Source organism: Abramis brama (assembly GCF_963993115.1).
Source record: "Abramis brama genome assembly, chromosome: 17".
NCBI lineage: Eukaryota > Metazoa > Chordata > Actinopteri > Cypriniformes > Leuciscidae > Abramis > Abramis brama.
The window spans coordinates 8,368,329-8,393,819 of record NC_139979.1 but is presented as its reverse complement, the minus strand read 5'-3'; the positions used below and the strand labels follow the sequence as shown (position 1 = coordinate 8,393,819).

The 25,491-nt window shown below is 37.4% G+C and overlaps 1 protein-coding gene across 1 annotated transcript in view; it reads left to right on the top strand.

The window, feature by feature from the left end:
- Nucleotides 1-25,491, top strand: part of nek11 (NIMA-related kinase 11) — a gene marked incomplete at both ends in the record, with an annotated part of 67,165 nt that overhangs the window by 1,397 nt on the left and 40,277 nt on the right. The window contains one exon of the mRNA XM_084088128.1: nt 15,827-15,992. Within this exon, the coding sequence (XP_083944254.1) occupies nt 15,827-15,992 (166 nt within the window). The remainder of the gene's footprint in view (nt 1-15,826; nt 15,993-25,491) is intronic.

The following is a 25,491-nucleotide window of genomic DNA, read 5'->3' as shown; positions in this document are numbered from 1 at the left end:
CCATTTGGTTTTCGCAAGCGACGCAATGGCAACAGTTCGAGCAAAGCATGCAAACTGTTCTGTCGTTGCTGCACAGATGAGCACAGAACACTATTTGACCAAAAAACTACACTTTAAGTTGATTCTTAGCAAAAAACACTTTGTTCTTTCAAAATGATATGTGCTCATTAATGTGTAATTACTTCTACCAACTAATCAAGTATTCTCGTAAGCGTAGAATCTGCCATTTAGAATACATACGAGCGAGTCGCTCGAATGGCGGCAGCCATGTTGCGCCTCCATCTTGAAAATACATTAGCCAAAGAGGGACATACCTGGAAATTCAAGCCGTGACGAATGCGAGGGGGAGATTACTCGCGACTGCCAGCAGATTTGAAATAATACGGCCACCGTAGGAGTTAAAACGCCCTCGGAATGGGAGGGGCTAGACGGTAATATTCAGTTGGTAGTCATAAACAATTTCACCGCTAGATGGGAGAAAATCCTACACAGTGTAGCTTTAAAGGTCCCGTTCTTCGTGATCCCATGTTTCAAACTTTAGTTAGTGTGTAATGTTGCTGTTAGAGCATAAATAATATCTGTAAAATTATAAAGCTCAAAGTTCAATGCCAAGCGAGATATTTTATTTAACAGAAGTCGCCTACATCGAACGGCCCGTTTGGACTACATCCCTCTACTTCCTTCTTTAATGACATCACTAGAACCGTTTTTTGACTAACCTCCGCCCACAGGAATGCTCCCTCAACTCTACCGAAATTCGTTTATGTACTTGCGCACTTCTTATAACTTACTGTGTTTACTCAGCTCTTACGGTGATTTTCTGAAGTAAAACTGACGCTTCATCTTTTGTGTGATGTACTTTATTAAACTCATCAGTATATGTTTGATCATCATTCGGACCTGGTCCGAAACAGCAGACTTGTAGGCTATTAATAAATAATGGATACATACAAGCAGATGACAAATCAGGGCCGTCGCCAGAACAAACCAAATGGGGGGGCATTTAATTTTCATAGGGGGGCACACTTTTTTTAATGATCTGAGACAGACCAAAACAACAACCCATATTAGGCTATAACTAAAATAGACCACAATAGTCTTGTTTTGTTCAATTATTCAAATAAAATACTTCACCGTTTATTTTCTCTTAACATTTCCACATTTAGCTAGTAGCCTATATTTTTTTTCATTTTTCGTCACATACACAACACAGTGCCATCTAGTGGCTTTCTTGAGTAACAGGCACAATCAACGTAACGTATATCATTACTAGTCTGATACCATGAAGACACAAAGGAGCGATTTTTATTATTATACAAGCGAGCAGGCTATCGCTGTAAAATGATCTGATTCGGTCCTTCATTTCCAAGATCATCAATGGCCTGCAGCTTTGGCCCAGTCACAGCCACGGCGATCACGTCACTAGTAGTAGGCCCATTCATAATTACACCCGCTGCTCTGTCTACGCTGTGAACTTGTGTCTCATTAGACAAATTCTCCATTCCTACCATCTCATTAGCTCCAGAGTCGACTCGTCTCCACACACGTTGTTGGTCAAAGTCATCTTTGTTAACGACGAATCTTTAAACCACTTTCTTATACAGCTTTGCTGTACAAAACCGGCAAAATTTGATTCTGAGATCGCATGCAATGCGCAGCTGCGCAAAGGAATTACGTATAACAATAGTACATGCTTAACTAAATGAATTGCATGATTTATATATATATATACTTACACACAACTGCATATTGTAATTTGAATAAATAAAACTACTAACACAAAAATAACATATTGAAAGGTCTGCTGCTGGAGACTTGCCATTGGCTGTTGTATTTGAATAATTAATGAGGTAGGTCTTTGCAAGGTTTGGGCGCTGTTTTTGGGATGTTTTAACAGTCATTTATGAATATAATTATATTTCAAGTTACGTTCTGTGTAATAATGCGTTGAATAATGAATTTTCTGAATCATTTCTGAAGATAATGTGTTATGCATTTCTAGTGTTACCGTTGTAGAGATTACTGTTCCTGTGAGCTAAGTTCTGCTGAAACAATTTGATTAGAAAGATAAAATAATCACATCCGCAGATATTTAATAATGAACATTTAAAGCAATTTTGTTTTATTGTCCTGTGCATTACATATAGGGGGGCACAATAAGTTATTTGGGGGGGCACTGCCCCCAAATACCCCCCTTGGCGACGGGCCTGTGACAAATACGTTATAATAACCGTAATTAAACTACTAAACTATACCTGTTTCATCTCTATACAGCACTCTGACTCTGTAGGCATTATTGTCCGACTCGAAATGAACACTGTTATGCCTGGCTCACACTACAGGAGTTTTAAAATCCTAACCGATTTTGAAATCTGGTTGCAGCACACACTTAAGGAGAATCTTTGCAGATTTTCTTCCCCCAAATCTTAAACATGCTCACACTGCAAGGTTTGAAAATCGCGGTGCACCACACACTACAAAATGTTATTAAGATTATCGTGCCAGGGGAAGCGCCTCACGTGATCTCACGCGATCTCACGCAGCAAATCTGAAGTGGAAAAGCATGGAAACGTATGGGATATGCATTGCCATGAGACACACACACGCACGCACGCACATACACACGCACAGAGACTTTGAACCTACCGGTACTTTGAGTTAAGAGCTTAGATCGGGCCCAAAAAAATCAAGCCCGACCCTACCCGAGCCCATGCACATTGTGTCCGGGCCCGGCCCGACACAACACATTAACATAACTGTAATTATGAGCCCGAGCCCGATTTAAAACCGACCATTTTTTTAATACGTGGGCCGTTATAACCAGGGGCGGTGCCAGATATTTTTTTAACGCAGGTGCTGAGGGGGTGCTAGATATATAGCAAATAAATACTATTACAAAAATTGGCCACTTAATATTTAATATTCAATCATTTTAATTGTCACAATTAAAGTATTCATTTTATTAAATTGACAAAGCACAACATTCAGCATTCAATTAAATACTGATTAAAGATTTATTATTATTAGGCTAATAATGTTAACATAATATAGGCTACTATCGTTATTTCGACATAATATGTGTGCGTGCAACAAGCTAGATGTGCATTTTTAAATCCGGTGACGCGTGCATTGATTTTGAAATCCATTTCGTTTTAACGCGCTTTTTAGTTTCGGTTTCATTACTGAACATGTAACGTTACTTGCCTTTGTGCCTGCTGACCACAGCGTAATACTTATTTATTTAGCAATAAATAAATGGAGATAAAAACGCATATCGAGTTGAGTCATTCAAAATTATCTCAAGGGAAATTCCTTCAGCACGACAGCCCTGCTGTCTTTTTGACAGCACTGACGTAATCACAGACTTGCTCATCCCGATTTAAAATCTTAAATATCAAACATGTTTGATATGATCGGGGCGAGCCCGATTTGTGCGAGAGCAGATCGGGAGGTGCAAGATTCGATCTGTGAACGCCTCACATTACCAGATAATCTGCGCCGAACATCGGAACCGATCAAGGTCCTCGACAAGATTTTTTCTCAGATTCTCGGGAGGGGGAAATCGGGCATAAATCGGCCTAAAACTCCTGTAGTGTGAGCCAGGCATTACTGAGAGTTTCTGATATTATCATCATTCCGTGAGATGAAATTGTCCTGAGAGACTGAGCGCGAGCTCATGAAGCTCTGCCCCCTGGGTCGTCCAGCAGCAGCTTATTTGCATTTAAAGGGCACACACTAAAACAGCGCGTTTTTCTGTGCCCCAAAAAATGACAATTTAAACATGCTGTAAAAAATGATCTGTTGGGTATTTTGAGCTGAAACTTCACATACACACTCTGGGGACATCAGAGACTTATTTTACTTCTTGTGAAAAGGGGCATAATACGGGACCTTTAAAAAGACCTCATGGTGGAACTGTCAACTTGTGTAAAAGTTAAACGTGACGGTACATGCAAGTCGATGAGATGAATCAATGTAACTCCACAACATGAAAACAACACGTTTTTGCTCTCACCCAAAAAGGGGCAAATTTGACAAGCTATAATAAATTATCTGGAGGGTATTTTGAGCTGAAATTTCACAGACACGTTCTGGGGACACTATAGATTTCTATTACATCTTGTGAAAAGGGGGCATAATATGTCACCTTTAATGACCAATCATCCTGTGCCATCTAGAGTTTCATAACAGAACTTTGTATGACCACCTGTCTAAATAGTGTCTATTCTTTTATAATTCCAAATGACTGAATGAATGATAATGCAAACAGAATTTTTTTTTTGATGAGTTATCAAAACAACTGTGTATTTATTTACAGTATGCATTTCAATATATTGTTAAAAATTATATACAAAAGTAACATGATAATTGGCCTTAGTTGGCAACATGCCTAGTTCATAATAGGTTTTGAAGTTTTCTTTCCTGTTTGGCAAAAGGGAAGTTTTTCTGTTTTCTCTGCACTGATTTCGAATTTCTACTGTAGGCAGCCATGTTTTATCGAAATCCCATTTTGAAGTAAATAGTACCCCTTTAATGCATGACGTTTACAGGGATTATTGAGGTTTGTCCTCCTACATACTTTGTATTAAATTATGTATATGTTTTTTGTGTTGGATTTAATGAGTTATTCCAGATGCATCCTGTGCATGAGAGAAAATATGCATGTGCACTGAATTAATATTGTTGAAATAATTTAAAAAATGGCAATATTGAAATTGGTTTTCAAAAATCACTTCTTTTGTCCGGCCACCTGAGAGCAGCATTGGTCTTTGTTACTACTAACCAGTTTTCCTTTTTTTTGTTTTCTTTTGAGATAATTGAGGAATCCTTCATGTTACTACCAACACATCTATTATTCTTTATGATCATAAATGGTATAAGATTAAACTCTCTATTACGTTTCATTAGAGAGCAAAATGTATCGTTTTAATACTCTCATGCTTGATCCAGTTTTCATTGCTATTAATGTAAATATTTATTTTTCCTCAAAGGTGCATTTGTTAGAGAGAATAAATGACCTGTCACTGGAATATTAGCTAAATTGCATAAAGCTTTTTACATTCAAATCTGTTAAGAGTCCTGAGGGAAGCTTCGCTGGTATCATCTGAATGTGTTGTGAAATATGTTGTGAAGTTGATTTATTGCTTCTGTAGAGGCCCGCAGTCTTAAACAGGCAGGTTTGCTTTTGAAACAGAGATAAGAAAAGAAAAAAGGAAATTGTGAGTCATTATTTCAGGAGTTCGTGGCAATATTACATCTTACCCGGATTCAGTTCGCAGTGAAGCTCCCACAGTAAATTAAAACCAACGGGTCTTAGTTTATGAGGACAACAGAACAAATGTTTGGCTGTGTCACTTCTATATTTATTACATGGCTCTTGATTCTGGTGCCAAAATATTTTTGAGCACTAAACTATTGATAATTTTCATAGGCAACTGATTTTCTACATACAGTGGTTTCATGTCTCTTTATAGACATCTGAGAATCACAATGACACTACCAATCAAAAGACGTCTCAAGGCTTCATTTTTTTAAAATCAAAAATGAAGAAAAAAAGCAGTGATATTGTGACACATTATTACCATTTAAAAAAAAAACTGTTTTATATTTAATGTAGTTTAAAATGTATAGTATTCCTGTGATGGCAAAGCTGCATTTTCAGCATCATTACTCCAGTTTTCAGTGTCACATGGTCCTTCAGAAATCGTTCAATGTTGAAAAAAGTTGTTGCTTAATTTTTGTGGAGACTGTGGTGCATTTTTTCAGGATTCTTTGATAAATAGAAAGTTCAAAAGAACAGCATTTATTCAAAATAGATGTCTCTACTGTTATTTTTGATCAATGTAATATTTCCTTGCTGAATAAGTAATTAAATTCTCTAAAAAACTCTTTGAAAAATCTAACTAACCAAAAAAAAAGAAATGTAAAAGAATTGTGACAGTCACTCTTTTCCATGAAATGAGTTCATGGCGATGCAAAAGCACCATAAAAATATCATAACTGTAGTTCAAGTCAGTCTTCTGAAGTCATATGGTAGTAGAAATTCAATTTGGAGCTGTATATGGGCCATTTCAGCAACTGCCATTAAGATGAATGGGATTGCTAAGAGATACAGTAGTTTCATCCGTTTAGACCTTGAACTGCAGAGCCCTGTCCCGTTCACCCCTTTTGCTCACCACATTTATTTAGCCGTTTAGACCAACTGATCACATATTATCCTTCACATATTGATTTCTACAGTTTTTGGTCTGTGAGTATAATTAGATTCATAAACAGAACACAAACCATTTGGAGAAGAGCAAGTTGTCTGTTCATTTGATGCTTTTCATGAAAGTTTTCATGAATTCAAAATCTTTATTTTTTTTATGGAATATTGCAGTATTTATTATAAATGATAATCAATGCACATCATGATTTTTTTTTATTCATGTGCCCTAATAACTTCCTCTCACCCTACATTTTTTCTTGTTAGAGAAGCTGTTTCTCTCAGATATACGTCAGAATAAGCATGAAAAGACTATTGTAACTTCTGTTTCATGCTGACTTTAACTTCTCTCTGTCTATCACACTTGATGACATAGCCTCTCTGTGAAACCCATATCAGACGAGGAGATGGACCTGGAAGCTAGAAGCTAGAGAGATGCTGATGGAAATGGAGGCCAATTAGGAAGAGCTCCACACTTTAGCTGCCCACGGGTGCGTGCATGGCGTCATGCTACGGGTTACTGTTCCTTTAACCCTGAGCTTTCTGCTTGTTAGTCCATCGCAGCTGTTCGCCAGCTTCTGACCTGTCACATGCAGAGTGCTGGCACCAAACCTGAATGCCCACCTTCAGGAGACCACCACACCTCCTGTCCATTTCTCCACTTATGCACCAGTTGTCCTTCCTTAGTCTTTTCTCAGCCTTAAAAAAAATCCTGCTGTGTGTGTGTTTTGTTGTTACTGCCTCAGTGGCTCTTACAGTGCTATGAACTCCTTTGTTTCTTTGTGAGAGCCAAATGTCAGTGCTGGGCGCTGTGAGCTGAGACTGTGCCGTACCCCTTTCCTCCAGCTGGCTTCTCACTGGGCTTTATTAGCCCAGATAAATTACTTCCTATTCTGGATTTGCTCCAAAAGTAGGGCTCACATCCTGCGGGTCCCTTGTCAAAAGCCTTCAGCATTTGCTCTATTTGTAGTCTTCCTGGAATTTTATAGACACACAAATTTCATGATTTGATTAAATTTCGATTTGCAAGCTTGTGATTTTGTTTGATTTTGAATAGATTCAATTCAATTCGATATTGATTAATTGGAGCCTATCAGGTACAGTATATTACAAATTTCCTCAAGGAAAAAAAATATCTCAACTTATGATGTAAACTGTACAGGGAACCCCAGTTGGTACAACAAAAATGAACTGATTTGTAGGCTACTTAGATTTAAATGACACATAAGGAAGTTTTTATAATAATAACATTACAATAAATACATTTTTAATGACATAATTATGTTTCTACTCATTGTTTTTAAATAGTGGCTGTCATACAAACATAATGGATTTATTCAAACATACATTAAATATTGAAGAACAGATTAAGATATAAAAATAACATGTATTTTTTCAAAATGCTCATATCTAGAGTTATCATTTTTCTAGCTCACTAATGAGTGTTTGGTCATTGAATAGCTTTTCTGAGGTAAATGCGACATTGTTTATTGAAGATTTATTGGATGGGAGGTGCACTACAGAGCTTTGTTCGTTCATCAACTGAAAACAGCATAGACTTAAAGAACGATAATTGGTTCTTCAAAATGAAAATGATTCAAACTGAGAAATCTATATTTTTAACCCAGCCCTAATAGGCAGATGATGATGTAAATCTGTAGTCACTGTGTATTTTTAGGGTCGTGCTTCTTGCTTATTTGTGATTTGAAAATAATGTTGCTTTTTTATCTATTTTTTATGTACAGGATGAGGTCCCTTATAACATTTTAAGACATTGTTTTACACTTTTACACAGTTGTTTTGGCGTATTGCATACCTCTGGTCTGTGTTTGCTTTCACACCTCATTTATCACTTAAAGGTATAGCGGAGGATTTTTTACTTCCGGGTGGATCACCTATACTATTGGTCCTCCTAATTGTCAATCATTCTGGTGAATCAATCGAACTTATTCAAAAAGTGGAGAGGGCGGGTCTTATCGAAAATTCAGAAAGATCCTCCACTATACCTTTAAAAGTCACATAGAGACTTGCAATATAATACACAAGTGTATGATGCTTATTTTGCTTTTTTGCATGATAAAAGAGCAGCTCAGACATTCTGCTGGACGTTTCTTTTTTTGGGTTCTTTTTGTGTCAGAAGAAAGACAATAATGAAATTTTAATTCTATGAACCATTTCTTTAAGATTTCAAATATTCAATGTGACACAATCTGTGTTTTATCCAGATGGGGAGCCATTTTGAGAAGTGTGACCTTTTTTACACAAACTACATCTTTATTAACAAAATGAATGTGAGCAGAGAAGAGCTGCCTGTCATCTGCTCTGGTGTTCATTAATGGTCTCACAAATGTGCCAAAAGTACCACTGTGGGCGCAAGGGTGTGTTGTATTCTAATTAAATCCATATACTTATGGAACAAAGAAGATTATTATGTAGCAGGTGTGTTATTTAAACACCTTGTCCTGGTTGATGTATCACAATTCATATTGTAAGGAATAATTCATTCACATAATTAATCTTCATCAGTGTTATTGTAGTATTATTTCTAAAGGCTACTATTATAGTATTTTTAATTATCTTTTTAAATACATTTTCAGGTTTGAATTTTAGTTAAAGTTTTAGCTACTTTGTTGTATGCTTTTAATGTTTCTATATAGCTTTGTTTTTTTTTGTTTTTTGTTTTTTCAGATTTAGTTTTAGTAATATTCAAGCTTTAAAAAGAACACAAAAGAACCAGTGGTAATACAAAACATTTGAGTAAAGCATCGTTAGCAAACTATTGTCGCGAGTTCTGTTGTTACCAACATAGTTCAATGATTTGGTGTTTCCAGAAAACAATAACTAGCATTCGCAAACAGCATCGCAAACTTATGTGGTTGGAACAATCTCTGGATGTGGTTAGAAGCATAGTTTCTTGTTAAATGACATGTGGACACAATAAGCTAATATTCAGTACATTCTACTGTATACCGTTTTTTGAAGAGTGCACATGTGCGTAAAATGTGCAAGGGAACTCCAGAGTATGATGTATGAGGGAATCCTCAATGAATCAAACATCAAATAAAGAGAAATTACATGGAAGAGTGAAGTAGTCATTAGGTGGCATGTTCGTTACAGCAGCATCTCAGTGATCTCGAATAGATTAATTAGCAGAAGGAAACGCACCTCTGATTAGTGAACCATTCATTCAGAAGGCTTTGGGTATGGATGAATCAATTAATGGAAAAGATCGGACTCAAACGAATCACTCATGTACTCTTTTGAACAAGGAGTGTTTGTGATGACATAAGTGGTTCAGTTTGAAATTAGTCCGATTTTGAATGGTCGTTTGTGACTGCTGATTTTATCTCTTGACCTCTTGACCCCTGTTGAGTATTTCCATTTTAAATGTGCAATAGTTGTCTCTTTATTACAATGTGGCAGTCATTTAAAACAAAACATTAGTGACTAGCAGATCTGGATCATTCTGAATATCATTATATTCTCCTCTCAGAGGCCAGAGGCGGCTAATCTCACTCAAGGAGGGGAGCGTTTCTCTCCATTTGGCCCTGCGAGCCCACTTTCAGCTTGTCCTCTGTGGATTTGCCTGTCAGACAAGATTCCCTGGAGACTCCTAGCAGCAGTGCTTATTTCTGCTCACCTCATGATCCAGCTCTCAGCTATGCAACCTTGCACTTGGGTCCAGGTCCACCAGAAATCTCCCAATTTGTTTTCAAGTGCCCAGACTCTCGTATAGACTGGTCTCTCTCTCTCTCTCTCTCTCTCTCTCTCAGGCACTCTATCCTTTCCTTGCACACCACTGCATGACAGATTTGGGGCTTTCTTGGTTGATGCTGCTACATCCGTTTGCTGACCTGGTTTATGCAGCATGGGGATTTTCTCTCCATTTATTTTTTACTTTACACATCATGGTAATTGCAACAGTACCTTTTAAGGTTATCCGGCTTTAACAAAACCTCAAAAAGTAAAATACTTTGCCACATTTATAGAGAAAGTTGCTCAGTTACTATGGTTGATGATAAACATTATCCTTTGATATTGTAGCCAGGCATTTTCTAAAATTGATGTAATGGTGTATGGTACTGCAAAACCTCATAGATAGGTTGACAGGTCAATTTTGGCCAAGGCTTTGGTTATATTAATTCAAAGGATATAGATTGCAAAAATGAGCAGGAGTCGGTCAACATTTACTCTATACTCATACCTGCTTCCTCTGATCTCGAGGCTGAAATAAAATATGGAACCATGCAGGTTAAAATTGCAAAGGATTGCTGTTGGTTATTTGCTCAGCTTTCCTATATCCTTAAAATAGATCTCAAATTACCTCTACGCCTCCAGAGAGAGACTAAGAAATGGAACATGAACGCGTGTTCAATTATTCACCACAGGAAATTTCAGTGATTGATGTTTTTATCGATGGTACAGTATACCATTTTCCATCTGAAGAGGTCTAGCTAAGCTTTTCTTTACATTGTGAAACAATATGGTAAGGTTAAAATCACACAATAAGGCTAAATTAAATTGATTTCTTATTGCGCTAAGAAATAATATAGTCACTCTGTAGGGGAGCGCAGGGCACAACCTAACACATTTTGGTTTTGGCTCAATTATTAAAAAAATAATTAAGTTAGATTAATCTTTTTTTTTTTTTTACACAAGCAACATACACATCTATGCTACAAATGAGCACTTAATGTTTTTTTCTAGGACCTACCATTTTCGTACAGTTGCACTGAAAGTGACAGAAGTGCAAACAGGGTTAATTGTAACAGACAGAGGGGTTAGTTGTAACACTTGTGTGTAACACACATAATTCAGTACTATTTTATTTGTATAGTTTGATATTGTTTGTGCATCTGTATAGATAGATATCCATACATCCATCCGTCATCCAGTCACCCTTCTATTATGGATCAATATCATGGATAGAGATGGATAGAGAGACAGTTTTGCAATCAATAAATCAATCAATAAATAAAAGCATCAAATATTGTAATTGCAATTGAATTATATTTTTGTTGAATTATTGAATTATAATTGTGTGTGGCAGTTGCATGCAAAATTATTATTATTATTAATAATAACAGTAATAATACTAAAAACGAGCATGAAAAACAGGCTATATTCTTAATACATTTACATTTATGCATTTGGCAGACGCTTTTATCCGAAGTGACTTACATTGCATTTCAAGGTACACATTTTTACATTCTTATCAGTTCTAATAAATAAACAAGTGATCAATGCATAGTAAACGTGAAAAAAAAAAAAAAAAAAAAATCATTTAAATTCCAACATTGTTTGTGAAAGTCCAACAAAAGTTCAATGTGGCAAAATAAATATATAAATAAATAGTCAAATCTGAAAAATTGTGTGGCTCCCATTTTTCATTTCATTATCGTTGTACACTTGGCTTAGCTGTAACACTGTGCTACAACTAACCCCGCTGGGTAAAAAATATTTTAAGCCTAGCTAACAGTTGCTAAGAGTTGCTGACATGTTTCAAAATGGTGCTATGTTTTAGCCAACAAAACAGTGATTAAGGTGATATAAAGTTAGATTTGGTGACGTACACACCCAACTCAGACACCGAAAAACTTTACTTGCATGGTGTCAAAACACTTTTTGTCCAGTATCTTCACGAAATCTTATCAAAACTTTCCACAAATTTTTTTCTCAAAGGAATACAAATGACCCATATCTGTCATTGACACATTTTTAAACTAAAACTGTAATAAATTATGGAAGGGGTTCAATACTGTATTACAGTCTTGGTAAGAAAAAATAATATAGGCACATATCTGCTTTGACATGAAGGAATGCTTATCTTTCATTATTTAACAGACTAGATAATATTGATAAGTATGTTTACAATTACTGGATGAGAGTCTGAGACTGAATGAATTTTCATGTATTATTCATGTGCAATAGCAATAAGTGCTGAGAGTCTTCATTGCCTCATGCTAAATGTTCATAAAAAGGTTACTTTATTAAGCACATTTATTAAGTGCCATCTTACCGCAAGAAGATAAAATCCCTGACATGTTTTCATCCTATAAACTGTAGGTTGATGCTGATGATCAATTGTGAATAGTCTAGTTTATGCATTAATTGACTGGATACTTTAAATGAAATGGATAAACACAAACATATCTTAGGTGATGTGACAGCTTTATGGATGATAATATTATGTTGTTGTTTTGATCTCTTGTCATTATTTAGAGGCTTCTAATGGGAATCCATAATGCAGGGTGTTTAGTTGATGTTAGTCTTTCCACAACATCAGCTCAATGGTTCATTAGATTGCTCTTGCGACATAATGCATTATAAAGGTATGTTAGCTCTAATGATACATGAGAGGACGTGGCCAAGACGAAATTAGATTTTCGAAATTAGCCTGACCTGTCAAAGTCAGTGTAATGATTCTCTGTGTGTCTCTTTATTAAAGTGAGTCCTGAAAATGTGAGCTTCAGAATGGTGTGACCTATAGTGTTTGTGCCATTAAAATCATTTTTTGTTATTTGAGTTTTTATGACACTTCATCAAGTTTATCATACTGGAAATTGTTTGTTAATGGTGGTAAAGACTTGTGGTTAAAACCCTGTAGGTTCAAACGTAATTTATAATAACATTCATAATTTATTATCTTTCCTTCGTAGAACACAAAGCTTCTGCTCTCCTTGGCAAGTTGGTGATCAGGTGTGAAAAAAAAATGAGATGAGAGGAAAATTATATTTCAATGCTTTTGCATTTGCTCGCAAAACTTTTGCATTATCTTGCAAAACATTTGTGAGTGAACGCAAAACTGATAATGGGAGGATTTTTTTCCAAAAAAAAAAATTCTGCTATTTTTTTTTGCAAGCGAATGCAAATTTTCCTCTGGAAAGCAAAAGTTTTTTCGGGGGAGCAAAAAAGCATTGAAATATAATTTTTATCACCATATTCTCTTAGAGGCTCTATAGCAAGTTCACAAAATCTTCCTGAATGCTTCATTCATGAAATCAGACTGATCTGTTTCAGCTCACTGACTCATGATCCAATATATAACAGCGATTAATAGCTGTCGTTTTGTCACATAGCTGTCCAATGGCCTCAGAAGACTTAAGGTATGGTCACATTTACCACTGTGGAATTTCAAGAGGAATCCGTGCGATCGGGAGTGGAAAATTTCCCCACTCAGATTTCGCTCATGTTCAAGTTGGTCACACGAATTTGCCGTGTTCACCAACAGAAAGCTGCTTGGTTTGAAAGTGACTTCTGTGTGAGATGTGCTTCATGCATCACTACACTATTCACAGTGAACAATTCTTTTGCCTGTGAATTCGCACCGCAATTTTGGTAATGTGACGCCACATAAATAGCACGCTAGTCACATAGAGGACTTTTGTTTTGGAGCTTAAAAGCTCCAGTGCCCAACTGCCCATTCCTTATTATTGTATTCAAAAATATGACCAGCAGAAAATGACTCAAGATGAAAGAATTTGAATGACTCCATTAAGGAGTTGCTTTCTGCATCTTTAAAAACACATTAGCTATTAGGCCCGTGTCTCAGCTTCCGGGAAAACGTGAAGAATGAGAGCAATCCATGACCAGCATTGCTGTGCTGAAGTGCACTTTACCTGTTCCCTTTGCTGTAATGATTTTCAAGTAGGAAGAGGAAAGAACAGAATGTTGAAGTGGAGAGAGGTAAATGAGAGTTCTCCTTCAACGAGCCGAGAACCAATTTACAACAAAACCAGGAGGCAGATGCAGTGCGTTCATCTCTGTTGGTGGTATTTGATTAACTCCCTTAAGGTCTGGAAATAAGGTCACTAAAATATGATTTTAAATCCCTGCTTTGTGTTAAATGCTCATTTGCAGTTTTCTTCTTGCTAAAAGCCTATGGGATTAAATTAGCCGCTCTGAGCATTCCTTATTTGTCCCTTCAACTTGAATTATGAAGCGCATAAAGTTTGATCTGCAGATGTGGCGATCATATTTTGCTGCCAACTAGAGGAACAATTATCCTCCACAGAGTTCCTCTCCATTTATCATATAGATCATTCTTAGTTTTTAAAAACGGCTAATGATCACAAGTTCCGCATTATTCAAGACCATTCGTTTTTAGAATTTAATAATGCCATGATAATTTATGCTTATCGTTTTCATTCAGATGTCTTGCCTTGAGTGTCTTTCATCTCAATTTTCATCTCAATTTTTTCTCCCTTCTTGTTGCAAAAGGTCACATAGGCCAAGGCAACTTTCTATCAATGGATGTGTCTCTCCCTTCATTTTATCACTAAAAGCAGAATAATTACAATGACCCTTCATAATTTGTGCGCTAATGACAGACTACATTTTAAAGTGTGGCCCTGGCTTCCCAATCCCTTCAAGCTTGAAAAGGTCAGGGAAAACAATCTGTTCTTCCCTAAATGACTTTTTTGGGGCCAGGCTACAGCTGGTAATTGAGGAACGTGACGCTTGTATAAATGCAGTGCAACTCAGCATTGGTGGAAGGTTCCAGACAGTAGGAAATTTAAGAGAGGCTGTGCAAAATTAAAGGCTGAACAAGCAACGAGATGAGCAGTTTGATTTTGAGGGCTCTTGAGAGCAAATCCCACAGCCTATCTCATTAACAACTTTTTTTTTATTTTCCCGGTTGGATTAGCTGTCAATCTAGAGCTTTCTGTGAAAGTAGAATGCTTGAATAGAGTAAATATATAGGCCTACTCCATTTTTATTGCTGTTTCTGTCATTTGATAAAGTACACTGGTCAAAAGAATAATGAATGAAGTCTCTTATGCTTACCAGTTCTGCATTTATTTGATCAAAAATACAGTTAAAACAGTAATATTGTGAAATAAAAAAAAGAAAAAATTCTATTTTAATATATTTTCAAATATAATTTATTCCTGTGATGGCAAAGCTGAATTTTCAGCATCATTACTCCAGTCTTCAGTGTCACATGATCCTTCAGAAATCATTCTAATATGCTGATTTGGTGCTCAAGAAACATTTCGTGTTATTATTAATGTTGAAAACAGTTGTATTGCTTAATATTTTTGTAGAAACTGCGATGCACTACCATTCAAAGTTAAGAGTAAGTAATTAAAAAGTAATTAGGTAAAAGTAATTAAACTGATTGATTAAATTGATCAAAAGGGAAAGTGACGATATTTGTAATGTTACAAAAGATTTCTATTTAAAAAAATAAAGTAATTAGCAACAAAAACAATGTTTTCAACAATGATCATCATAATAAGACCCATTATTAATAAATGAGCACCATTAGTAATTGATAATATTTGAGCATCAAATCAGCATATTAGAATGATTTCTAAAAGATCATGTGACACTGAAGTCTGGAATAATAATGCTGAAAATTCAGCGTTGCCATCCCAGGAATAAATGACATTTTGAAATATAGTAAAATAGAAAACGGTTATTTTAAAAGTAAAATCATATTTCACAATACTTATGCTTTTACTGTTTCTTTGATCAAATAAGTGCAGCCTTGGTCAGCACAAGAGACTTAATTCAGTGTAAATTGCATTCAGTATTGTAGCATATTAATGATGCTAAGATATTATAATTCAACTCAAGGTATGTTATTTACCCTCCTCGCTGTGGTTTATTGTGCAGGAAGGTGCTAAAAGAGATTCATGTTGGCGATCTGAAACCCAATGAGACGGTCCATGCCATTCAAGAGGCTCAGCTTCTCTCTCAGCTGAACCATCCTGCCATCCTCAAGTTCTACACCAGCTTCCTGGAGAGAGACACCTTCTGCATCATCACTGAGTATTGTGAGGTAAACTGTCTTCTGAGAACAGCTGGTTTGGTTTCTGTTAGTCTCTAGTTGTCATAATAGGTCTGAAGCAAGTCACATAGTCTGGTCTTGGTAAACAATGTTGACCTGTTGTGATCACATTATTAGCAAATGTCTTGTTATGTCCTTGAAACACACACTGGGATAGGAATACTATTTGCCGAGACGTTCCTAATGAAAGTGAGTGATACACCGTGCCCTATCCTGACGCGATACGATAAGATTCCAGCGACAAATTATTTGTCTGTCCACGCTAGACGCGACACGACTGCGAGATGCGTAAAAATCAATCAAAACCCACAGCCAATCAGAACAGCGTGTGGGCGGAGTCTCGCGGCAAGTGCACAGCACCAGAGAGTAATCTTGATGGCACTCGCAAGAAAAAGGATAATTATGTAGCCTAGTGAAAGGGTCATTTCAGGAACATCCCTTTCCTTAGGGCCTAGGCCTTTATAAAATGTACATGTGATTGTTTTAAAGACAACATGAAATCAAAATGACATGCTCCTGGTGTTATTGTGCAGGATTCATCTGTGCAAAAAGTCATGGAGTAATAACTTGATTGTTTCTTTTTTTTTTTTTTTTTTTTTTTTTTGTAAACACATCACATTATGGAGGTCAAATGGGTTGCACATGCCCTTTGGTTGACTTCCTAGTCATAATTCTGGATTTATTTGTTCCGAACCAGCTTTCCATCACTCTGCTTGCACTGTCCAGCTCTTCTCCCATCTCTGCAGAGCCTTTTCTGTGTTCAGCGATGGATCAGGGATGCCTAGAGCATCCTGACATCGCCCAGAGGTCACGCTCATCTCCTCTACAACTTCTGTGTCTATCTCACCATCTGATCTTTTCATCTATTCCTTGCTTTAAGACATATCTGCAGGTCAGACCGGGTTCATGTCATCTCTGCCCTATGCTTTGGAAGGTTTGGCCAGTGATTATTACATTTTGCACATCTCAGTTTCTTTGCCACTCAAGAGTTAAACTCTCAGTGAATTTAATGGACATTCCCATCCTTTAAAAATCAGGAATGAGATCTCTGCTTGTTTCTCCTAGACAGCATTGAGAATAAATGGACAGCAAATTAAGACTTTTGGTTTATCTGCTTCTCTGATTTCTGAGATACTAAAATATACACTAATCTTATCTAGAGTTAGAAGAGATCTCAAATGTCACAAACTCTGCTAAGGTTCAACAATTGTCTCAATTGTGCCCATTTCTATTTCTCCTCAGGTGAAATATAAGGTGAAACATGTGAGACAAAGGTGAAACTTAGATTTAGAGAACTCAGTGAAGTTTCCCAGGCTACTGAGTAGTAATAAAATTCTTTTTTTTGTTGTTGTTCTGTTTCCATGCCTTTTTTTCTCTTATGTCAAAAGCCAAAGTTTTTTTTTTTTTGAACGGAGATGCTACAGAAGCTCTATAATGTTACCTTGGAAGTGTGTTTCTTACCCTTGGAATGTTATGGAAATAGCTTAACTTAGGACCCCACACTGATTTTTTTCTTGTCCAAATTGCTGTACTAAATTGATGTCAGACCAAGTCCATATGAAATTATTAGTATTATTAGACTTGTCACATAGTCTGAACCCGTGTTGACCTGAACCAAATTTTAAATGTCCAACATTTGCAAAAGTGAAAAGTCTAATAAATTTTATTGTAAAACTATCCTCTTCATATCAGACATGACCATATGAGAACACAGATAATTATATGAGATGGTGAACTTGTCTAAACATAACCATGATTTTAAAGTGGAAATGAAGCAGGCAGTCAAGTTGATATTATTTAGTAAACGGATTCAAAAATGATATGACAAACAACAAAGATGTAACCATTAAAAAAAAAAAAAAAGGGTGTAGCAAGGGTGCCGCCATCTTGCAGTACTACAACCTGCGACGTCACTGGGTGGGTTTGTCCGATGGATTAATAAAGATTATTATAGTTTCGATTCTGGTCTTTGATTTTTCTGCTTAGTTGCTGCAATGGTTACTAGTATAGATGCTCATGATACCAGGGTTGGGAACCACTGCTCTATTGGATTGAGATCTGGTGATTGTGGAGGCTATTTACAGTGAGGAAAATAAGTATTTGAACACCCTGCTATTTTGCAAGTTCTCCCACTTGGAAGTCATGGAGGGGTCTGAAATTGTCATCGTAGGTGCATGTCCACTGTGAGAGACATAATCTAAAATAAAAAAAATCCAGAAATCACAATATATGATTTTTTAACTATTTATTTGTATGATACAGCTGCAAATAAGTATTTGAACACCTGTCTATCAGCTAGAATTCTGACCCTTAAAGACCTGTTAGTCTGCCTTTAAAATGTCCACCTCCACTCCATTTATTATCCTAAATTAGATGCACCTGTTTGAGGTCGTTAGCTGCATAAAGACACCTGTCCACCCCATACAATCAGTAAGAATCCAACTACTAACATGGCCAAGACCAAAGAGCTGTCCAAAGACACTAGAGACAAAATTGTACACCTCCACAAGGCTGGAAAGGGCTACGGGGAAATTGCCAAGCAGCTTGGTGAAAAAAGGTCCACTGTTGGAGCAATCATTAGAAAATGGAAGAAGCTAAACATGACTGTCAATCTCCCTCGGACTGGGGCTCCATGCAAGATCTCACCTCGTGGGGTCTCAATGATCCTAAGAAAGGTGAGAAATCAGCCCAGAACTACACGGGAGGAGCTGGTCAATGACCTGAAAAGAGCTGGGACCACCGTTTCCAAGGTTACTGTTGGTAATACACTAAGACGTCATGGTTTGAAATCATGCATGGCACGGAAGGTTCCCCTGCTTAAACCAGCACATGTCAAGGCCCGTCTTAAGTTTGCCAATGACCATTTGGATGATCCAGAGGAGTCATGGGAGAAAGTCATGTGGTCAGATGAGACCAAAATAGAACTTTTTGGTCATAATTCCACTAAACGTGTTTGGAGGAAGAAGAATGATGAGTACCATCCCAAGAACACCATCCCTACTGTGAAGCATGGGGGTGGTAGCATCATGCTTTGGGGGTGTTTTTCTGCACATGGGACAGGGCGACTGCACTGTATTAAGGAGAGGATGACCGGGGCCATGTATTGCGAGATTTTGGGGAACAAACTCCTTCCCTCAGTTAGAGCATTGAAGATGGGTCGAGGCTGGGTCTTCCAACATGACAATGACCCGAAGCACACAGCCAGGATAACCAAGGAGTGGCTCTGTTAGAAGCATATCAAGGTTCTGGCGTGGCCTAGCCAGTCTCCAGACCTAAACCCAATAGAGAATCTTTGGAGGGAGCTCAAACTCCGTGCTTCTCAGCGACAGCCCAGAAACCTGACTGATCTAGAGAAGATCTGTGTGGAGGAGTGGGCCAAAATCCCTCCTGCAGTGTGTGCAAACCTGGTGAAAAACTACAGGAAACGTTTGACCTCTGTAATTGCAAACAAAGGCTACTGTACCAAATATTAACATTGATTTTCTCAGGTGTTCAAATACTTATATGCAGCTGTATCATACAAATAAATAGTTAAAAAATCATACATTGTGATTTCTGGATTTTTTTTTTTAGATTATGTCTCTCACAGTGGACATGCACCTACGATGACAATTTCAGACCCCTCCATGATTTCTAAGTGGGAGAACTTGCAAAATAGCAGGGTGTTCAAATACTTATTTTCCTCACTGTAAAGTAGTGAACTGACTGTCATGTTCAAGAAACCAGTTTGAGATGATTTGAGCTTTGTGACATGCTACTGGAAGTAGCCATCAGAAGATGATACACTGCGGTCATAAAAGGATGGACATGGTCAGCAACAATACTCAGGTAGGCTGTAGTGTTTAAACAGTGCTCAATTGGTACTAAGGGGCCCAAAGTGTGCCAAGAAAATATCACCATTATAACACCGCCAGCAGCCTGAACTGTTGATACAAGGCAGGATGGATCCATGCTTTCATGTTGTTTACTCCAAATTCTGAATGTTGCAGCAGAAATCGAGACTCATCATTCTAGAAAATGTTTCCAATCTTCTATTGTCCAATTTTGGTGAGCTTGTGCGAATTGTAGCCTCAGTTTCCCATTCTTATCTGACAGGATTGGCACCCGGTGTGTGTTCTGCTGCTGTAGCCCATCTGCTTTAAGATTGGATGTGTTGTGCGTGCAGAGATGCTCTTCTGCACACCTTTGTTGTAATGAGTGCTACTGTTCTATCAGCTTGAACCAGTCTGGCCATTCTCCTCTGACCTCTGGCTTTAACAAGGCATTTTCGCCCACAGAACTGCTGCTCACTGGATATTTTCTCTTTGAACCATAGAGACTATTGTGCCTGAAAATCACAGTACATGAGCAGTTTCTGTAATACTCGTTTGGCACCAACAACCATGGCATGTTAAAAGTCACTTGAATGAACTCTCTTCCCCATTCCAATGTTCAGTTTAAATGTAGCGTGTATCATGTCATGGCTGATTAGATATTTGCGTTAACAAGCAGTTGAACATGTGCATCTAATAAAGTGGCCAGTAGTACTATATAAATAGTGGTACTATTTTATTTAAATAGTAAATACACATTATGATAGTGTTTGTTGTACTGAATTAGAGTTTTTACATAAATGATTGGGACTGGATAATTTTCATTACTGTATTACAATAATGAGAATGATATTTATCCCATAACAATAATGAGAATTTGAGGGGGAAATGTTCTTTGTCATGAAAATTTTGTCACAATGGAAAAACCTTAATTATATCTTAAATATTTTTTTTTAAAGTTGAATTGATAGTTCATGACCAGATTTTAAATGTCCAACAATCACAAAAGTGAATATTATGTTCTTAAATTTGTCCTCTTTATTTCAAACATGACAATATGAGAACACTGAAATCTTAATTTATGTGTGAACTTATTAATCTTACCAGTTATAATCATGATTTTAATAGGATTTAAAAAAAATTGTACAATATCATATGATTTTGCCATCTCATGTCATGAGAATGTTAACTGTTTTCAGGGCTGTATGGTTGATGAAGTTTAAAAACTTGTGAACTGTGCCACATTGGCAGTTTTTGGGCAGAATAGAATGAAACGCAGAAGAAAATGAAACACAACAGCATTTTTACCAGCTGTTGATTCCACATTGTTTCCAAGCTGTTGAAGAATAAAAGATGACAGATGCCATAAAAACAGTTCTAATGTTAATGCTGCATTGATTGTGTTCTCTGTGCTCTGGATTACTGCATGCAGCTCTTCATTTCTACATAGATTAAGGGAAATGCCTCCTGTGCTGAGCGTGTGCATTGAGTTCCTTTCTCCTAGAGACATGGGATAAAGAATAGGCCCTACAATTGATCTTGTATCTTTCTTGTTCTCAATGTGATGACAAGGCTCGCTCTGGGTTGCATTTCCCGTACAACGATGTAACTCGCTGCTTATCTATTGTGATGCATCGTTGAAGATATCAGCTTGAAGATATCAGCTAGCTAGTCACGACTGTTTCCTGAAACCGTACTGTCGCATATTTGTCGTTCAACCAAGGGCGTAGATTTGGTTTTAACATTGGGGGGGTTGAAGTTTGGGTCTGCATATTTTTCATGTGATCATGGTATAAATATTGGGGGGGTTGTAATGCATAGATTTAAATATTGGGGGGGTTATCTCCCCCCCAACCCCCCCCACAAATTACGCCCCTGCGTTCAACCATGTTGGTTACTGATGTCATGCAGGTGGTGGAGCAATACATTCTTTTAATGAATCCGTTTGAGATAAAATGAATGCTAGATTTTTTTCTAGGTATTACGGACATGGAATCTGAGGTCTAATTCTCATTTTTCTCAGTTATTCCTTGATTGTCAAGAAAATAATGTCAAAAACCTTAATATTCGACTGCCATTGACTGCCAGATTTTTAAAAAGCAAATATGCAAGAGTTATATGAGTAGTCTGTGACTGTATTCAGCATGTGCTATAAAAGCATAATGGGTACAAATATGGAGCTGGCTTTGTATGTTTACTAATGGTCTGGCATACCACCATGCAATTATTTGTGGAAATGGTGCCTTTGATATAGTCACTAGAAACCTATGCTGTTATAAATTAATAGCAAATTTCCTCTACATGACTCACTGCAGATCTCATTACCTCCTACTCCGTTGGATAAATGTCATATATTCATGTTAAGAGACTGAAGCCATAGATACAGAGAGAGAGAGAGAGAGAGAGAGAGAGAGAGAGACAGAGGGATGATTCTTTGCCCGTGATGGGTATGACGTCTTTTTAGAAACAGCTCTGGGTGGGGAATCATTAGGGCATGGGAAGCCTCTGTTATGCTCCAACTCATTGCCCTTTCAGGAACATGCACAGACACTTACATAAAGAAAGTGTTTTGATTGCCCCTGAGCACCTTGCACTTGAACGGTTGAACTATACCTGAGAGCTGATAAAGGATGGAGGTCTGCTCTCTCTCTCTCTCTCTCTCTCTCTCTCTCTCTCTCTCTCTCTCTCTCTCTCTCTCTCTCTCTCTCTCTCTCTCGCCAGTCTTCACCCCACCCGCTGTACCAATATACCTCCCATCTTTGATAATGCATGGGGCACTCAGTATTTTTAGTTGCACTGGTCAATATATTAGTTGTCTTAAACAGACTTATACTGATTCCAGTGTTCCCAGGATCATAGACAACCTGGAAATTTCTGTTTTATTTTTATTTTTTATTATTATTTATTTTTTTAGCCACTGATCTTGACTGAACTTACATTGTATGTTAAATTGGTTAAAATATTCATGCAAATAAATTATATACACCACTGTTCAAAGGTTTGGGCTCGGTAAGATTTCTTAATGGCTTTGAAAGACGTCTCTTATGATCACCAAGGTTGCATTTATTTGATCAATTTAAAAATTCAATATATTTAAAAAATATATATTTTTGTGATGACAAAACTGCCATTACTCCAGTCTTCAGTGTCACATGATCCTTCAGAAATCATTCTAATATGCTGATTTGGTGCTTAAAGGGATACGTCACCGCTGGAAAGATGAATGTGTATTTAAATTGGGTCATTTATGTAGTAGAAATGTGAAATTATTTTAGAAGTTGGTGCCTTCTAGACTGAGAAAAGACAGAAAATGTATTTTTGGCTCATGTGGATGACAACAACTCCCAGAATGCACTTGCTTCGCTGCCCTACGAGGCCACTCCCAAGCCACGCCTACAGAGAGCAGTATCGGAAGAAATGATACAATTAGGCTACTAAAAACTGAAAAGACGCCGTTTTATCGTGAGTCTCCGTGACGAGTTAGTCCGTCCCAGCTCGAGTCTGCCCGGGCTTTTTGGACATGCCTGGCCGGGATTTCGAGATCGCCCAAAATGTCCGGGGTTCGGCTTTTGCTTTATACAGTCGGCATTCGTTATTTTTACATTATTTGACACTGACATGTACGTGCCAGCTTTGCAGGTCATGCATTCTGCTTCACACGGATCCCGACCGAGACGAAAACACAGGAATGTTCTTAGCAATGCTAAAGCGCACATTAACCGATCACTTGTTTAGCGTTCATGTAAACACTACATTCAGATTCACCAAACGGAATGAATTCAGTCCGATTGAAACAAAAGGTGTGCATGTAAACATAATGAATAGGGACTGTAAAAAGCAAAAGCCGAAATCCCGGCCGGACATGACGGTAATACTCCCAAGGAGTGAGTAGCCAGTAACAAGTAGAAGAAGAAGAAGAACGCCGTAATCTCAGTTCTCGCGCATGTGTCCTGGCGCTCCCGTGAACTCTCGTCAGAGGCCCACATTGAAGAACACTAATAGTTGGATAAAGTCGTTATTTTTGTTGTTTTTCCGCACAAAAAGTATTGTCGTCGCATGATAAACTTAATGTAGAGCCACTGTAGTCACTTGGACTATTTTAACAATGTTTTTAACAACTATTCTGGGCCGACGAGTTTGGGTCCCTCTGAAAGCCTATGGAGGAGTCAGAAAGTACTCAGATTTCATCAAAAATATCTTAATTTGTGATCCGAAGATGAACGAAAGACTTACATGGTTGGAACAACATGAGGGTGAGTAATTACTGACAGAATTTTCATTTTTGGGTGAACTAACCCTTTAAAAAAAAAGATGGCTGACACTATTTGAACATTCTGTGAGTGAGATCCCAACCCAGGCGGGTTGAAACATGCGGAACTAGCTCCTACTTCCTGGCTGTAGTCTCTAGCCTTTGGCCAAAAAAGCCTCAGATGACGCAAAATGACGATTTTTGCGTCATCTGAGGTTTTTTTCCAGACAAAAAATACAGAAATCTCTCGTCTCAGGGGGACATGAGGGAGGGAAGCACGGTCATTCGAAAATACTACCGGGTTTCTACTGATACAAAGCTTTATCTTTATCTACTAGTAAAATTACTTTATCTTTGTTGAAACAATTATTCTGCTTAATTTTTTTTTTTTGGAAACTGATAATGTTTTTCAGGATTCTTTGATGAATGGAAAGTTCAAAAGAACAGCATTAGGTAACACTTTATTTTACAGTGTCCTTGTTACATATGTTACAGTACATGTAGGCCTACTTACCATAGTAATAACAGTAAATTATGCATAATTACATGCAACTAACCCTCAACCAAATCTTGATCCTACCCAAACCCTATAGTAAGTACATGTAGTTGCTTAATATTACTGAGTACTTAAATATATAATTACACTATAATAATGACACCTTAAAATAAAGTGTAACCCAGCATTATTTGAAATAGAAATCTTTTGTAACATTATAAATGTCTTTACTGTCACTTTTGATCAATTTAATGGGTCTTTGATGAATAAAAGTATGAATCTCTTACTAACCCGAAACTTTATTTTTATTTTTTTGTCTCATGCTTTTATAGAAATTGCTCTCTGACGCCCCTGGTTTATATTTGCTAAAACAAATCAATAAGTTTCATGTGAGATCCATGAGATTTTGATAAATGAGAACACTCTCTTCTGTAGTGAGTGAAATGGAGGTACTCCTGGCCTACAGGGAGGTTTTCATTACTTCTGTTCATGCTACAATGCTTATTCCAAAATTCATTGGCCAATTAAACCTTTGCACTCATAAAAAGCACTGAAAGCTTTTTGAAAGTATTCGAGGTGGCTTATTGAGTGATGATGGTCATAAATATCTAATGGGGGTGACAAATTAGCCCAATCCCTATTACACTCATAATGCGACTCATCCTTCGCTTATACGCGTGGCGAGCCCCACTTACATTGAGCAAACGCTTCCCTTGGGCAGTGAACAAGAGGGCTTATCCAAAGATATGCCTTATGCCTGTCACTGCATTACCGATATAAGACTTTCCTAAGATCTTTCCCAACTCGCTCTCTTGAGACATTGACAAATGTCTGTTGTTATTGAAATGAGGGGTGCTGAGTTCAGCGTTGTGTTCAAACTGAGCTCCGCTTGAGTCGTATCATTAGTGGGATTGATTATTCTCTTTGCGGCAC